Source organism: Carettochelys insculpta, chromosome 5 (assembly GCF_033958435.1).
Source record: "Carettochelys insculpta isolate YL-2023 chromosome 5, ASM3395843v1, whole genome shotgun sequence".
NCBI classification, from domain to species: Eukaryota; Metazoa; Chordata; order Testudines; family Carettochelyidae; genus Carettochelys; species Carettochelys insculpta.
In genome coordinates, this window is record NC_134141.1 from 124,607,834 (window position 1) to 124,626,462 (window position 18,629).

At 47.1% G+C, this 18,629-nt stretch overlaps 1 protein-coding gene across 4 annotated transcripts in view; it reads right to left on the reverse strand.

Moving 5' to 3' along the window:
• Positions 1-18,423, reverse strand: part of LOC142013262 (aquaporin-7-like) — a 45,803-nt gene extending 27,380 nt beyond the window's left edge. For 3 of the 4 annotated variants that reach the window (XM_074994419.1, XM_074994418.1, XM_074994421.1), the window contains exon 1: positions 18,343-18,423. In XM_074994419.1, the coding sequence (XP_074850520.1) occupies positions 18,343-18,372 (30 nt within the window). In that variant the 5' untranslated portion in view covers positions 18,373-18,423. Of the gene's footprint in view, positions 1-17,769; positions 17,796-18,342 lie in introns of those variants that run through there. The other variant, XM_074994420.1, reaches the window with a different exon arrangement.
• Between the last annotated feature and the right edge of the window lie 206 nt (positions 18,424-18,629).

An 18,629-nucleotide genomic window follows, 5' to 3' on the forward strand; every position in this document is an offset into this window, starting at 1 on the left:
AACATGCAGATGCAACCTGAAGCCTTATGCTTCTGTATTGGATACAATTTTTTTTCTAATCTGAAACAGCAGCGAAGGGTCCTGTGGCACCTTATAGACTAACAGAAAAGTTTTGAGCATGAGCTTTCGTGAGCACAGACTCACTTCATCAGATGATCAGACCCTTCGTTGCTGTTACAGATCCAGACTAACACGGCTACCCCTCTGATACTTTTCTAATCTGAGTGACCTTTTCCTTTAAAACAAGTTGTCTGAGTACGCCCAGCAGCAAGAGGGCTCTACCAGTCATGGATAGACTGCCACCTTGAGATCCTCCACATACCTGCAGGCCGCTGTCAAGCACAATTCTTGGTTGTCATTGAAATTCAGCACCTTTAAGACTCTTTTCTCCTCAGTCTGGTTCCCCACCTCCCAGCTTTCTCGTCTTCCTCCTCCCTGTACTTTCTGCAATGTGGCAGTTCTCTTTCTGCTAGTCTGATATCTTCCTAGATCCATTTGTTTCAATACGTGTTAAATTTAAACCAACTACACAGACCAATAAAATACCTCACCACATAGGATCCCCACCAGCCAGGACAAGACTAGGGAAACAACTTCGTAGACACAAGATAATCTTTAGACAAAGCAGAGAGAGAAGTTTTTAGAGACTGAGGGAAATCCTTGTCTTTGGAGAGAGTTTATTAATCTCATTATACTATTTAGCCAAATATGTAATACGTTCCCAAGCTGCCTGAGTTCTTAATGACCATTTAATTACCATACTGCCACTGAATCCCTGCCAACCCCCTGCGAGGTTCCCTTCACAACAGAAGCCAGCTCCACATATTTGAAATCTATGCAACGCAAACATTTCCAGGAAACAATGCTCCAGTGTGTAATGGAAGCTGCAAGTTTCTGCATGTACTGTCTCTCAGATAAGATGTAAAACTGTGGTCCTGGACATTGGTGAGCATTAGAGATCTCTTAGCGCTTGTCATATTTACTGAGACGTAAGTGACTATAAATTCCCTTGTAGCTCCCAAAGGATCTTCACTCTGCAGACAAATTCTGCTCCTTTTTTCCTCTCAAAAAACAAAGAAGCAGTCTGTTCTGGTATGGCTATGGTCTGAAGAAGTGGGTCTGTCCCACGAAAGCTCGTCACCTCATAAATTATTTTGTTAGTCTTTAAAGTGCTACTGGACTGCTTTTTTTGTTTGGATAGTCTATAGATTAGCACGGCTCCCTCTCTGTTAATTTCATCTCACAGTTTATCTCAAGTATTTGCAACTTTGGTGGAGGTATGTGTGGGGGCCTCCAGCCCCAAGTCTTTTCTGAGGGGTTACACCTCATAAACCCTCCTCTCACCAGTTGTCCTCGGCAGCTTAGTCTACAGCCCAGCCTCTGGGGCAGTCCGGCCCTGCGGCGCAGACGATAACACCCTCTCTGAGGGCAGTCCGGCCCAGTAACCTAGTCGCTTCCACAGTCCAGCCCCATGGCCTAGTCCATATAATGGTTCATGCTCCTCCTTTCTTGGGGTCACAGGGGTGGGAGTAGGAGGGCCTGGGCCCATATACTCCTCTGGGCCGCTGGCCAGGACCCTGTTGGTGGTGGGTGTACCCCCAACCACCAGCTCAACAGGGAATCCCTCCACAAAACACCGAGCTCCCCAGGGCAGCCTCCTGGCTCCCTGCCCTGGGCTACCTCCTACCCCTCTTCAGCTGCGCAGGACATTGCTTGGGTTCAGGCTGCTGCTCCCTCAGGCTCTAGCTGCTGCACCTCGGGTGTGGCTCCTAGGTTAGGGCAAGAGCTCCTTCCATGCTGGTGGCCAGCCCCAACTGACCAGCTTCTCTGGCCTTTATACTAGAGTTGCAGCTTGCGCATGGCCAGCAGGGCCTTGGGAGTGGGGCCTTGTCCACCCAATGAGCCTGTCCAGTGCAGGGTTGGTTGCACCCTGTCACAAGGCACTAGAGATTTAACCTGATGTAGCCAAGAGCAGAACTTCACAGTGACCATAGCGTCTTGTGGACTCGTGCCGGGGCAAGGAAATCGTGACATGATATCTAAAACGATCTTACCTGAGTGCCCACCACATGTGTTGCACAATCAGTTCTCTGTGAATTGTGGGTATTCTGTACCTCAAGCCCTGTTCTTCCCCCTCAGTATCCAGAGTGTTACTTTCTAGATCACAATAATAAAACCTTGCAGTTTTCTCTCACTTTTCATTTGGGGATTTCAAGACATCCTTCAAAAAGAGGTCAAACCGTATTTCCTCCAGTTTGCAAAGAAAGAAAAGGCAGCAAAGAGGAGTTAAGGCAGAATATTCAACCCTTGGTGCCTCAAGTTAAGTGCACACACATACCTGAGAAAAAACAGCATGGTCTGGCTAGCCACCAAAAGCCTGCCGGGAAAGCTCCTCCACCAGTCACAATACAGTGTGCTGACTACAGGACATCTCAGGGCCCAGCTAGCCATCACATTGTACTTGCACCTTGAGGACCGCTGCTGCGGATGCCCACAAAGCTTTGTATGTTAGTAGATGTGCTCAGTTTGGGCTTGCTCTTGGGCTTGCTGAAGTCAAGAATACATCTCCCGGTGGGGGAGAACTGGCAGAAGATATGCCCCACCCAGTCACAGTCACAATGACCTCCCGTGTTCAGGGTTGATGCCCCAAGAGTACCTAGCCTGTGTTGTTTGGCAGCATAAAACTCACCTCTCCACACACAGACAATATGGCTTCACAGCATGAGGAGATAAGCAGGGCTTAGGGAGATGGGATTCATGTGCCCTGACCTTGGGGCAGGTGCTGAGGCTGCAGGAGAAAACAGCCTCCCCCGTCATCCTAAGAGAGTCCTGTCTCACCTTAACACGAGGGGCAGCAGGAGTGTGGTGGAAGTAGAAGACAAGGGAAGGATGCCAAGGCCTGCTCCACAAACGTCAGTACAAACTCTCTTGCTCTCCTGCCTAGGACTTGAGGGTCAAAATGAATGGCAAAGAAAGTTAATTTGGGTTTGAAAAATGGGTTTTGCCAGGCAGGGTGCAGCCCATTGTACAGGCAGCAACACCTGTCTTGCACACAGTGATGCAGGTGTGAGAAGTGGGGTCTGGAGGCAGCGATGAAGCACCTCCAGGTTTGGGGCATCCCAGGTCCAGGCCTCTGCCACCTGGGGTGTTGGCAGCTGGCCCTGGGGTCCTGGCCGGCTATTGGCCCCAGCTGTAGGGGATAGTGATGGGTGTGGACAGGTGTAAGAGGAGGTGCAATTCAGTACCCTCACTCCAGAAACTGTTCCAACTCCACTGGCCAGTGAGCTGCATGGACAGAGCAGTAGATTAAAGCTTCTATAAACCTGACTCACCCCATCAAACACAAACTGCTTTGGGCCCCGGTGTAGGCCCCAGTCAGCAGGTCAGCTTTCTGAGGCAGTCACTCAGCACCTCCGAGGCTAGGCAGAATTGCCAGATCTTAAACTGACAAGCTATGGTCTGACCGAGTTTGGCCATACTCCTAGACCCTGATATCCCCAGATTCCCCCTACCAACGCTCCGCCTGCCAGATCTGGACATCATCAAAACCCAGCCTCTCCAGACCCAAACACTGACACCCCATTCCAACTCCTGACCCCCACACCCACACCCAGCCCCCCGACACCCAACCCACATGGCTCGTCCAGACAGGGGTCCTTTTCAAAAGGACCCCAGCAACTTCAAAAGCCCCTTATTCCTATCTGCTGTTATAAATAAGGGGATTTCGAAGTTGCTGGGGTCCTTTCGAAAAGGACCCCCGTCTGGATGAGCCGTGCGGCAGCGAGCCGTGGCAATTTTGAAGTGCCGTGGCTGCCAGCATTCTAATGAGGCACTGAATATGTATTTCAGTGCTTCATTAGTAAACTTCGAAATGGCCATTTCAAAGTTTTGGGCTAGTGTAGACACGGCCCTTCTGTCAACAGCGGTTCTGTCGGGAATCCTAGTGTAGACCCAGACGATGAGTTAAACCTGACGAGGAACCTTCACCAGACTGGGTCCAAGATGATACTATCCCATAGATATCAGTGGTCCCTAAATAGAGATAATGGAATTTACAGTGAAGACAGTAACGTTTTAATATCAAACTAAAGGCATTAAATTCGAATGTATCTCTAGTATAGACGCAGCCTAGACATAGTCTCGCACTCCCTGTTATGAAGTACAGAAGGTTGGTGTAACTGTTCCTCCTATTGGTTATCGTCACCCCCTCTAACCAGTTAAGGAGTGGCATGGAAAGAGAGTCCCCTCCAAGCCAGTGGAATAGAAAGTGTTGTGATGACAATGTGGAAACTAGAAAGCACACTGGTGGGGGAAAGATGGGAACCAGAAACAGCGGCTGGGAACAGGGGATCCCAGAAGGCCCTTTGGGGAGCAAATCGGTCTCTTCCTAGAGGAAGGACTGGCGACGGGAGATGTATGAGAATTGCACCTTGTGTCATCAGGGAGAGATATGCCAACAGTTCCCTGGAGGTAAATGCGAAAACTACTTTGACATTGTACAGAAACACTACAGCAGCTGAAATACCTTGGCTGCTATGCATGCTTCAGGATTCAGACAGCCAGGCATTTAAACGCTGTGTTTTTCTATCAATCAAACAGCATTAGTCAAATCTGAGCTGTCCTGTCACCATTAATCCTTGTCATTGCAGAATCAGTTATGTTTTCAAAACCTCATTTGCTGTATCTAATCTCACAGCATTTTATTGCAAGTATATGGCAAATGACAAGAGAAAACATGTTGCATGACTCCAGATCCTCTGCTCTGGAGAGCACAGGGGAACTATCAAATTGCAACAGCTTTCACTTATCTTGTTTTTACCATAAACTACACACTCTATCTGTTCAAGATGAGTCACCTCTCAGATTATCACTGAAGGCCAGGTGCTTCAAAAGCCAAGATATTTTGTTATCTGAAAGCTTTCCTTTGATCAGTAAATTTTTTTAAGAAGACTGGCAAATTTACTGGGTGGGTCTCATGGTTAAGGTTCTGGACTGCAACTCAAGAGAACTGAATAGCATTCTGGCATACCTGAAGTCAGAACCTGCACCGCCTCCCGCTGGTCTATTAGTTTCCAGAGATACACAAAGCAGCACTGCCACTCTATGAACTTAGACAATACTCCATCTGTTCTGGGTGTGGGTCTAATCAGTTATCTGGGCTCTATACAGCTGCACATTAAAATGGAGAGCATGTCCATCCATTAACAAGCAGGGCTTGCATGATGGCAGATCCTGAAAGCAATTGCACACAACCCCCTAGCCTCATAGTACTTTGCCCATAGAGATCCAGAAACGAATGTAATGTATTCGCACGTGTAACCCTTCTGCCCGGAGTTGGCAGCAACTGGGGCCAGGTTCAATATCTAGGGGTTCCTTTTTATCCATCTCACACAGAACCGGCTCAAGCCCCCACCTAGTAGCCAGGGAACTTCACACACCCCAGGCGCCTCAGAGAGGCAATGCTTCCCCACTCGCAAGCACAGACTCTGAGTATAGAAAGAACTTTTAATAAAAGAGGCAGAAAGGCCAATTAGCATAAGTTTGGGAAAATACCACACCCAGAGTTCATAACCAATCCTCAAGTAACTGTCCCAGCTCAAATGCATTGAGCAATGACCTTGGCCTCTTAGGCTCACCAGTCCAATACTGTAAACAACCAGTTCCCACACCCAACTTTCTCCACACCCCCAATTCAAATGCCCCACTTACAACTGGGTCCAGTCCATGCAGGCACTGACACCTCACTCTGATGCAGTCCCTCATGGAACCTGAGACAATGCCACCTTTGCGCTGGTCCAGCATTCCGCTTGCTCCTACTGGCGGCTGCTAGTCGCGCTGTCCATCCGCCACTGCTCCTCCTGCCGTCTGGCTGCTGGTCACACTGCTGTGGGTTTGGTCTGAGGCAAAACCCTGTGATTTCAGCTCTTAGTGACCTTAGCTGCCACCCTGGGTACGTCTACACTTGCATTCCTCTTTTGAAATAGGTATGCAAATTATGTATAAATTTGCATATTTGACACCTCATTTGCATATTCTTGTTTCAAAAGAGCTTCTTTTGAAAGAAGAAAGCCAGTGTAGATGCTACTCTTTTGAAAGTAAACCCCATCTCCAAAAGAATCCTTCTTCCCTTTAAATAAAGGGAAGAAGGCTTCTTCAAACACAGGTTTACTTTTGAAAGAGCAGTATCTACACTGGCTTTCTTCTTTTGAAATTAGAATATACAAATGAAGTGCCAAATATGCAAATTTATACCTCATTTGCATAACCCTTTCAAAAGAGGAGTGCAAGCATAGATACACCCTCTGTGATGTCAGCTCATAACATCTACTAAAGTACAGACTCATACAACATACAAACACTAGCATCCAGCTCCTACTTTTTAACAGGTGGAAAGAACTAATCAAATCAGGCTTATAGCTATATAGCCAAGGCTTCAGCAGAAAAACCACCCAACTACCTAGCTCAACCCACACCTCTCCCCTTCTGTCTTCCAATACTTTAAACCAGGGGAGCCCTGTGTAATCCATGTCTTATGCAGTTATGATGACCTGCCCTGTCTCTCTCACCCCCCACAACAACTTGCAGCATTGGTGAGATTTCACAATTCTTATACTGAGTGTTAGCATAAATTGTGATTTTACAACAGTGTTTACAATAGACAAAACCTCATTGCTTCCTTGCTACCCATCAGGCTTTGTTTGCAAGGTATCACGTATGCACACCTTTGCATTCTCATGCTAATGATCTCTGGGAGATACATTCCTCCCAGCCTTCAGCAGCATTGAGTTCCAGTTGGCACATTCTTTACACATTCTGTGATGCTACTGGATTTTAAAGTGAACATGAGAACATTCTTGCAATCACCACCCCAGGATTGCAGCAGAACTTCTGCCAAGTGGGCCAAGTGAGGTGTCTAATGAAAGCTGGTGATTCACTGAATCTGTTTATGCTGCTGGTATGTTTGTAACATTTTTATATGTGGAGTTGTAAGTATTGGCCCTGTGCTTCTAGTTGAAATTTTGGTTTCTGAGAGACCACAATAGGAGGCATGGCAACCTCCTGTGAAAGAAGTCCTAGCCAGGTAAAGCAGTAATCAGTTCCAATCCACATCTAAGGAATTTGGCCACAGACGTATAGCCCAGAAGATTGGCAATGGCTGAAAGCCCATAAAACAACATAGACAGGTGACCTGCTCATGTGACAGGCTCCACTTCAGATGTGTTTCTACACAGGCAGGAACAATGGAATTCCCTCCACATGGGCAAGAGCATGAAGGGGATCCTGAAGTTCCCCCATCTTGTCTTAGGTCTTCAATCCAGCTCATCACTTCAGAAACATCTCTGCTATGAACTGAACCTGGAAGGATTGCTAATCCATCCTAAAAAGCATATATTCCAGAGACCTTTTAACACAGCAGCCTAGTCCATCTGTTGCAAGCCTGCACCAAGAACTTCATAATTCATGTATATAATTTGAATGTGTTAACAATTTTACTCTCACCCTATTCTTCGTTTACATCAGGGTCAGCAAACTTTCGGAGGCAGAGTGCCAAATTTGACCTTTTGACCTCTGTGTAGTGGTCTGAGTGCTGGTGGTACTTTTTAAAGTCACTAATAGTCCTACTTACAACAGTTTCTTTAATAAAAAAATAAAGATGCCAAGCTTTACAGTTTAGATGGTGGTTGGTAGCATTAGCTGGTCTTTTGTTAATCCATAGAGGCATGACTTTGAGCAAGCTCCCAGCTTCATGACAGAGGAGGAAATGTGAGGCTGAGCTTCTGCCTCCTGTGCAGATAAAAATAGGCTTGCATGCCACCCTTAGCAGCCATGATGGTGGTTGCTGGCAATGCTTTAGATGTTAGATTCTAAAGGATTAGCACAGCGTGCTCTTTCGGGTAAGAGCTAAGTATGTATTGATCAGGGAATGTGGCTGGTCCCAAACCTTTGTGGATGAGGTGAGATTGGTTTTCATAACCTCTCATCTGTGTAAGGAGGAATACTGGGTGTGGCACAAGGGAAGCTGGAGTGTCTCAGGGAATTGCTTGTGTGACTTCTTGCAGGTCAGAGTGGCAACAGAAGTGCCCTGTGTGACTGGTTTGGTGCCATATAGTGGAGGACCCCAGTCTTGGGCTGTAAGTAACCCTGTTTTACACAGTTTGCCCCAGTTTCTCAGCTGTGTCCAGAGAAACCTGCTATATTATACATGGATTTGGGCTCCATCTCCCAAGCAGCCAGTTAAGCGCATTTACTTGGGTATCTGAATGTCAGATTCATGTACAAACACAGAATAATCCAATCTAAAATGCCATTCTTGCAAGTCCAGCAATGAAAACTTGCTGCAACAGGCATTGGGCTATTGGTCTAGGAAAATGCACTCCCTTTGAAAATCCCGCTCTTGGGGTAATCAAAACAAGGGACCGCTGTTCCAGAGCTTCTGTTGCAGCACTTTCCCAGCACCAGGTTGCATGACAGAGCCACCCTCACCCAGAGATTAACTAGTCTGCATCTGGACATGACCGAGGCAGAACCAGTTGGCTGTAACAAGTTTATCTGAATACCTTGTGGTGTGGTCTACAGCTTGTTATGTAACAATGTAAGAGGCCCAAAAAACTCTATTTCCTCAAAACAGACTTGATCATATTCAAGCTGAGCTTAGTAAAATAAAAGTAAGACAATTCAGAGGCAAGTTTGTGATAAGTTTGGGCATAACTACAAGTTGCGTTTTGGCCTTAGCATTTTATTCAATGCACTGGTGTTTTGGAAAATGCTCCCTGGACTGAGGTCGTTGTCTTTGCACAGACGTTAATTCAGACGATGCTTCAATAGCCAGTGAGGAAAGAGAAAACATTTAATTATGGCAGCCAAAATATGGATATGGTAAAAGGGGGCTTGGATGTTAATTAAGGAGCATTATTAATAAAAGTTAGGGGAAGGGTAGCATGCTAATGTTGTCTGTCCCCATCCACCATCAAGGATCACATCCATCCTTCCCATTCAGGGACTGGTCAACCCCGAACACATCATATGATAGGAATATAAGTGCAGTGTAAGGTTATCAGAATGCCCACTGAACAGGGGCGCAACTAGAGGGCATACAAGACATGCCATGCATGCAGCTTCTCCCAGAGCTCTCCTGAAGGTGAACAGGGCCAGCTAGAGGTGTGGGCCCCCATCCCCCAGCTGGGGTTCCCAATACCTAGACCCCTGCAGTGGAACGGGCTGCGGCCACAAGTCCCCAGAACCCGAGGGCTCTTCCTGACTCTCAGGGAGTGAGGGCAAAGTGCACAGCATATGCTCCAGCCCCTCGCTCCAGGCTTCCCAGGGAGGGGCAGAGGAAATTTCAAGCTGAGTACTTTACCTCACTCCCTAGAAGTTCAACAGCACCAGCGACCTGGTCTGGGCAGCAGCAGAGAGCTGGTCTAGATGGCTGCAGCCCTCTGCCCCTCCCCTGGGCTTGCCTCTCCCACACTCTCTTCTACATCCCCTGCCCTGAGCGCCCCCAAGCCCCCTGTTCTTATTCCTGATCACCACTCCCAACTCCTATGCCCTGAGCGCCCCACAGCCCACTCCATACAGGTACTGTCATGTTGCACCTCTCCACCCACCTGCCCGCAGCTCCACACGAGGGCGATGCAATATGACAATGCCCGTAAGATGGGGTGGGGAACCCACAGCCTGGAGCCAGCCCTCAGCTTGCCTGGATCAGGCCTCGTGAGGGATCCTCCCACACTCTGGCAGTCCAAGAGCAGAAAGCGAGGTCCTTCAGAATCTTTAAAACACCTTGCCTATACAAAAACAACAAGAAGTCCTGTGGCACCTTATAGACTAACAGATATTTTGGAGCATGAGCTTTTGTGGGCAAAGACCCGCTTCATCAGATGCATGACTGAGGGGTTTTCAGAGGTGGGTTTAAAGAGGGAGTTTCAGTCAAGGGAAGGGCCAGAGCTGACAAGGTCTATACAGTCAGGGTGGATGTGGCCCATTATCGACAGTTAATGTGGAGGTGTGAACATCTAGAGAGGAGAAACTGCTTTTATAATGGGTCAGCCACTCCCAGTCTCTGGTTCAAGCCTTGGTTGACAGAGTCAAATGCGTCTCTGAAATCTCCCTCTGCATTTTATTTTTGCAAATTTTTGTTGTAGGACTGCTACTTTTAAATCTGTTACTGAGTGGCCAGGGAGATTGAAGTGTTCCCCTACAGGTGGGGTTGTGAACATCAAGACAGAAGAAATCAAGTCAGTTCAGTCGGGGGGATGTGGCCCATTGTCAGTTGCTACTGTGGAGTAGCGAACATCATGAGAGGAAAAACTGCTTTTGTAATGGGCCAACCACTCCCATCCTCTGTTCAATCCTTGGCTGATGGAGTCAAATGCAGCTCTGAGATAGCTGTGTTAGTCTGTAGTCTATCAAAACAAAAAAGCAGTCAAGTAGCACTTTAAAGACTAACAAAATAATTTATTAGGTGACGAGCTTTCGTGGGACAGACCCACTTCTTCAGAGCATAGCCAGACCAGAACAGGCTCAATATATAAAGCACAGAGGTCCAAAAATTGTTATCAAGGCTGACAAATCAGAAAAATTGTTATCAAGGCTGGCAAATCAGAAGAGCAGAGGGGCGGCAGGAGGAGGGTGTGGTGGGGGGAAGTTAAGAGTCAGATAAAACAAAGTATGGAAAAGGGTCCTTATAACGGGCCAGGTAAGTGTTGTCCCGGTTCAAACCACATGTTAATGTGTCAAATTTGAATATAAATGACAGTTCTGAGCATTCCCTCTGTAAACAGTTGTGAAAGTTGCAATGCTCAGAACTGTCATTCATATTCAAGTTTGACACATGGTTTGACACAAGTTCAAGCACGTGGTTTGAACCCAGGCAGCCACTCTTTCCTCACTCACAACAATGAAAACTCACTTCCGAGAAAGCGATTTATTTTGCAAAGGAGCAGCCAGGATTTCTGACAAACTTACACTATCACTAAACAATTTCTTCCTAACTTATAATTCTTAATATAGACCAAGCAGCTGCTACAAAACAAAGCTTACAGAAAATTACATGATTTAAAACCAGCAAGGACTGAAAGTTGCAGATCTTGCCTCCACTACGTACCTGGGATATCACTCAAGTATGCTGGAAGCCCCGGCACTGTGGATCGGTGTTCCCTCTATTTTTTTTCCCATTCCTGGGTGGAATAAACGTTACATGCACCAAAACATGTACAGATGTACACCACTAAGAGAAACACATGATGCCTCCAGTGCCTGGCTGTTGGTGTTCTGCTAATCAGCTGGGCAGCACCTGAAGCTCTCCTGGGCAGCTGTTCAAGTGCTCAGAGTACAGGGAACACTGCTCTGGACATGAGAACATAAGAACAGCCATACTGGGTCCGACCACAGGCCATCAAGCCCAGTATCCTGTCTTCCAACAGCGGCCAATGCCTGGTGCCCCAGAGGGAGTGAACAGAACGTTCTGGTATGGCTATGGTCTGAAGAAGTGAGCCTGTCACGCTAAACCTCAACACTTAATAAATTATTTTGTTAGTCTTTAAAGTGCTACTGAACTGCCTTTTTGTTTTGAGGGAGTCATCAAGGGATCAATTTCCTGTCTCCCATTTGCAGCCTCTTGCAAACAGAGGCTAGGGACACCGTCCATGCCCATCTTGGCTAATAGCCATTGATGGACGTATCCCCCATGAATGTATCTAGTTCTTTTTTAAACTCTTGCTATAGACTTGATCTTCACGACATTCTCTGGAAAGGAGTTCCACAGGTTAACTGTGTGTTGTGTGAAAAAATATTTCCTTTTGTTTGTTTTAAACCTGCTGCCTATTACTTTTGTTTGGTGACCCCTAGTTCTTGTGTAGTGAGAAGGAGTAAATAACAATTCCTTATCTATTTTCTCCGCACCAGTCATGATTATATATACCTCTATCATATCCCCCCTTAATCGTCTTTTCTCCAGGCTAAAAAGTCCCACTCTTATTAATCTCTCCTCACATGGCAGACATTCCATATCCTTAATCACTTTTTTGGACTGTCATCATTCAGGTGTTTTGAATACTAGGCACAACTAAATCTATGCAAACTTATTTAAACCACTTTTAATACACTGAGGAAATGGGCTAAAATAATGTTAGCTAAGCAGTAATATTCCAGAGATGAGCAGTGAGAGGAGAGGGGGCCCAAATTTACATCATGCATTCCCCCCCATCCCCCAAACAAGTGGCACCCCTGCCACTTAACAAACTAGTTTGTTTTAGATCAAATTTATAATTTGATCACTTGTCTCATTGATGGTCCTCCGCTGTAACTGCTCTGGAAAAATTTGCTTTGGTTTGATTCCTTGTCTTTAAATGACTAAGTGGGAACATGTAAAGCCCGGCAGAGCTTTCCTTTCACTTTATGCGGGTGCCTGCGTGTCCATACACGCACTCACTGAGGCGAAGGAGTAACTGGTGCAATAGCCTAAGGAAAGAGGTTCTCAGACTTCCTTACAGTGCAACATTTTTCTGGAAACTCTGAGGGGTGTGGGCGAGGATGAAGGGAACCAAAGCTCAGAACTTGAACCACACCAAAAGCCCTGCTATGGTCTTCACCCTGTCAACTCTCTCGGCCCTTAATGACAAAGGACCCACCTTAGGGTTGTAAATTCCAGCCGTAGGGGATTTTCATGCAGAACTATGGACTCTCATGTTGTTCCTTAGGGATGAAGACATGGTGACCATACTTCCAGAGAAGAAAACAGGACAGCCCAGCCACTTGCTCAATGGCCCCCTGCCCCCAGTGCTGTTGTAGGTCCCTAGCCCCCCCACTCCCACACACTTTGACAACTGCTCAACTCAGCTACAGAAGTCAGACAAATACTTCCTTTGGGGAAGAAAAGTCGGGCTGGCCAGGACAGGCCATGTCAGCCAAACAGGCTGTGTGGTCGCTCTAAATCACCAGGCCACCCTTGGTCTGAACTTAGTGTTTGGAGACTTCAGAGCACTGGACTCGATTCCTGGCCCACATCCTCCTCAGTAAAAAAGGGAACAGCAGCTCTTAGGGGGCAGGGCCCAGGAATAGCACCTGACTGAATGGCACTCAGATCCAGCTGGAGCCTTGGTGGGCTACAATAGCGACAGAACAATCCCAACATCCCTAGGGTTCTGCGAGGCTACAGTAATAGATAATCATACAGGTAACAGACTGTGGGTGGTTAAAGCCATGGCTGGCTTCACTTCCACGCACTAATGCAGCCAGCTGGGACTACAGATCCCACCAAGAAATGCTCCTGCTGCTCCCATGCCCATTCCTCCCGATCGAACACTTTGTTCCTCTCCGGGGCCATGTAACCTGGAGCAGAATGTGACTCTCACTTGCAGCCTCCAAGCTCCTGTGACATGGCCAAAGCATAAGAACATAAGAACATAAGAACATAAGAATGGCCATACTGGGTCAGACCAAAGGTCCATCAAGCCCAGCATCCCATCTGCCGACGGTGGCCAATGCCAGGTGCCCCAGAGAAGGAGAACAGAAGACAAGTGATTTATCTCCTGCCATCCATCTCCTGCCCTTGTTATGAAGGCTAGGGCACCATACTTTATCCCTGGCTAATAGCCATTTATGGACCTGACCTGCAAAAATTTATCAAGCTCTTTTTTAAACCCTAATAGAGTCCTGGCCTTCACAGCCTCCTCGGGCAAGGAGTTCCACAGGTTGACTGTGCGCTGTGTGAAGAAAAATTTCCTTTTATTAGTTTTGAACCTACTACCCATCAATTTCATTTGGTGTCCCCTAGTTCTTGTATTATGGGAAAAGGTAAATAATTTTTCTATATTCACTTTCTCCACACCATTCATGATTTTATATACCTCTATCATATCGCCCCTCAATCGCCTCTTTTCCAAACTGAAAAGTCCCAGTCTCTCTAGCCTCTCCCCATATGGGACCCTTTCCAAGCCCCTAATCATCTTAGTCGCCCTTTTCTGAACCTTTTCTAATGCCAATATATCTTTTTTGAGGTGAGGAGACCACATCTGCACGCAGTACTCGAGATGTGGGCGTACCATAGTTTTATATAGGGGAAGTATGATATCTTTTGTCTTATTATCGATCCCTTTTTTAATAATTCCTAACATCCTATTTGCCTTACTAACTGCCGCTGCACACTGCGTGGATGTCTTCAGAGAACTATCCACTATAACTCCAAGATCCCTTTCCTGATCTGTCGTAGCTAAATTTGAAAGCAACCCTCAGCAGGGCAAAAACTGGCCGTGTCACACTAGATGCACCTGGGTGACATTTCTGCCCTTATCCCATGTGTTGAGCACTGCCTCTCATTTTATCTCAGCCGTGGCCTGGCAGTGAAAGAGGGATAATTACAAATAAAGAGTCTCTCAACAGCACCGGTTGCTGATTTTACAGCAGCTAGAGCATAAGAAAACAGGTCATACACTGCCAGAAAACTCTTGACACCAGGGCTGTGGTGGGGAGCTGGGGGGAGGGCCCCCCAGCTATTTGATCCATGTGAACAATATACTGGGTCACAGGAGCAGAAAAATGCCATAATTAATAACAATTCTCTTCAGTTGCTAGATGGCTTGGGGGTGAAGTCAGAAGACATGGGTCTGACACTCTGTTCTCTCACCAATTACCTCTGGGACCCTGAACAAGGCATTACCCTAAGATCCCCCAACTCAGGAATGGTGAGAGCTATTTTGAAATGTGGGTGGGGAGGGGACAGCTGTTTGTGAAGGGACGTGTGATCCCTGTGGAAGCAGCTACTGATATATTCTTGTCAAGTTTAGGATGCAGACTGAGACCAGGGCTCCCAGCAGGGAGTCAAACTCCATTGCACCAGATCCTGTATGTTCTTGAGCAAATCACCTGAAGCTTCATATTTCTCAGTATCCCCATCTGTAAAATGGGAAGAGCAAGACTGCCCAGCCTCACAGGAGAGCCAGGGAGCTGGGAGATCCAACTTTTAAAGCATTCTGAGACTACCTGGTGAAAGGCTCTTTAGAGGGGAAATTTGCATGTGATTTACATTACAGAAGAGGGTTTTTTTAAAAGATCGTTTAGGTGAGAAGAGGTCTTAAAATAAGTACATGGCTGTCTTATACTTTTTATATGTTCATTTCCAGCACACCAAAATGGATTCATGTTCTGATTCTGTTCACCATTTTCAGTTTCATAAGGTGGCAGCATTGAACCTAGTATGGCAAAATCTCCATGTCACAGTAACACCTGAAGCATTTAAAAGCGAAATCAGCTCAGGCAGCTGCACCGTGGGAATATCATAAAAATTGCTAAGCAGGGCTGCAGCATGGAGCCAGGCTGAAAAGCTGGATTGCAAATATAACAGGAAACCTTTCCAAATATTTACTCCACACTAACATGCATTACTATGTCCTGCCTGCATCCCCAGGCACCATAGATGTTGTCTGCACAGCCTATTCCCAGCCTATGGTTCAGGACCCAAACATGGGTCACCATTACACTCTCTAAAGATCATCAGGTGGGTGGCTCCGAGCTGCACGTGGCTGTTTAAGAAGCCACTTGCAGCTCCCGCCGCTGCCGCTGTTCACTCCTCTGGCTCCCAGTCCCTGCCCTGCTGTGCTGAAATGGAATTCAATTTAATTGCTTGAACGGCTGGCAGAAGGCACCCTGCCATTAAACCAATTAAACTGAGTCCCGTTTCAGAGTGGCAGGTCAGAGAACTGCCTGTGCTGTAGTCGGGGGAAGAGAGTAACCGGGATGGGAGGATCTCCAGAGAAGAAGCGGTGGTGGCCAGGAGAAGGAACAGTGAAGGGGAGGCAGCAGTGCTCATGTGAGGTAGGTAGAGGGGTGTTTTGGGGCTATAAGGGGTCCTAAGCTTGGGGGTGGGGGGGCAGTTTGGGGCTGCAAGGGACAGCAGGGATGTGGGGGCAAATCAAGTTTTATAATTTTTTTTTTCCCAGGGAGAACCTCTCCCGCCAGATGGTTTTGAATTGCCGTGGGTCACAAAGTCTTCCTGAATTGTCAAGATGAGTTGCCATCTCAAAAAGGTTGGGAACGGCTGGCATAGACGCTAGGAAGATTGTGATTAAGTATCCAAATCAGTGTTCCCCATAAGCTGATCACTTGGACGGCCACCCAGACCTTGGTGCGTATAATAAAATTGATTCTGCCCACAGATGGAAAAAATTCAAGGGAACACTGAACAAAAGCCTTCATAAATCCAGAACACACACCGAGATGGAAGCTCTCCGACTTTTATCTAACTTAACGCTTTCCACAGTAACGCTGTTGGGCAGGACCTCTGTGGATGGGAAAGGACCACAAACCTTGGTGATCATTCCTATAGAGGCTATGTGGCAGGCACCACTCAGTTCTAATACTCCTATTTATAGTCCAAGCAATCTGACTACACCATTGATTTCTCACCAAACGGACCACAAGCCTAGGTCTGCAAAACAAAGTCAGAGACATACTCAGGGGAAAGTTATGCTGGAGGACAAAAACAACAAGAAGTCCTGTGGCGCCTTATAGACTACCGCATATTTTAGAGCATCAGCTTTCGTGGGCAAAGACCTGCTACCTCAGCTGCATCTGATGAAGAAGGTCTTTGCCCATGAAAGCTTATGCTCCAAAATATCCGTTAATCTATAAGGTGCCGTAGGACTTCTTGCTGTTTTTGAAGATACAGACAAACTCAGCTACCTCTCTGACACTGGAGGACAAAGCTGCTGAGAGAACTTATCAATGGACCAGTGGTTGCAGTCTGGAATGCTCTTTTGGATCAAATTGTCATCCTTCATATTACAGTAACATTTAGAACCCCAGATCGGATCAGGGCCCCCCATTGCTCTGGTTCCATACACGTCAGTCATTCTCTGTCTAAAGAGCTTACAAGCTAAATACACAAGAGACACAAGGGGAGGGGAAACTGAGGCACAGAGCAGGGAAGTGACGTGATCAGGGTCATACACCAGCAGAATTAGGAACAAAGCTCACATGTCCTGAGTCCCACTCTAGGTCCCTTTCCACTGGGCCATGCTGCCCCTCATACACAGTGTTCCCTGTAAATTGTACACTTATACTGCTGCACAAAAGAGAGAACAATGTCCCCGAGCTGATTAGCAGATTGGTTGTGTTTCTTCTGGTGGTGCACATTTGCAACTGCCTCAGTGCACATAACAAAATTTATTCTGCACATAGATGTAAAAAAATCCACACATGGGTGGAAAAGATTAGCGGGAACATGGCTCGTATGTCTAGATGTCCCAAGACAAAAGGGGATCAAAACAGAAAGGAGGGTGTCTTGTGCTGACGGTAGCCCATGAACATCCCTTACCTCCATCAGCAATTAACCTACCAGATGCATATGGGCATTTACACTGTAGAGCCCAGCTATAAGCTACCTGCACAGCACATGCAAGGTGCTGTCCCCCAGGACTTACTCAGGCAAAACTCCTACAGGAATGGATTGGTGAGAATTTCCCTCCACACACATACCAGAGTTGGGTTTGGAGTCACGAGACACAAGTTGCCTGGACTCTCTGGCCGATGGCTTTGGGGATTTCCCAATGCACCAGCAAGACAGAGCAGCATCTCCAGGATTTCAGTTGATAGGCTGGTGGGAAAACAAGTCACAGGAGAAGCCTCAGAAGACCAAGAGACTCTTCAGAAGAAGACACACCTTTGGAGAGCCAACAAGCCCTCTTTGCCCACCTGGTGGCATAACTGAACTGCTTCTGATTCAGCCCCTATCCAGCCATGCTGGAGCAATGCTGATCCATTCGAGGTACTTACGTGGCTTCTTTTACCCAGGTGTTCGAGTACCCCGTCCTCTTTAGTACAAGTTTCCTCAAACACTCACTGATGGGCAGGCCAGAGCATCAGCTGAGATTCTTTTTTAGACTTGGGGTTTAATGGTGCTTGCCTAGATGGGATGCAATGGGAGGGGAAAAGGGTGCAGCAAAAGCTTTTCCCCCTTACATCCAGCACAGCAGGCTGCAGATAATTCACTAACCCACAGGAGAAACAACCATTGCAGCAGAAACACAGTCAAGCCTCTGGGCTGATAGGCATATGCAAGGCCCCAAACCACACTACACCCGATCCTGAGTACACAGGGGCCAACACTGGTGGGAGGGGGAGTGCACCTCCGTCTTTGTAAAGATATTCACAAGGGCAACTCTTGAACATGCTCCTACCAGCCACCAGCATCCCCTGCTGGCCCTTTGCCTGCTACAGTCTTACATAGATTTCCTTCCCCTAACAGCTCCCTGCACACCCCCTTTGGCTGGCGGAGCCTGAATTTAGCCCATCATTGTCCAAATCATTGAGTCCTTAATTTGATCTGCCTGACATGTGCTTGCTCACCTGAAGCAGCCGTGATCTCAAATGGCCCATGAGAGGGAATGTTTGCAGCCTGGAGCAACACAGATGAGAGTTATTCTTGTGCTCTGTGCAGTCAGTCCAGCCCTGGCATTCTCTTTGAAAAAATTGGGTGAGCAAAGCAATACCATAGGTGTGCAGTTGCAAAGGCTTCCCTGGAAGCTGGGAGAGGCAGCAGCTCAGCCCCAGGGAGACACCACAGTGCATCATGGGATATACAGTCCAGCTCATAAAGGAATATAAGCATGAAGGGCCCTAGGGCAGAGCCCCAT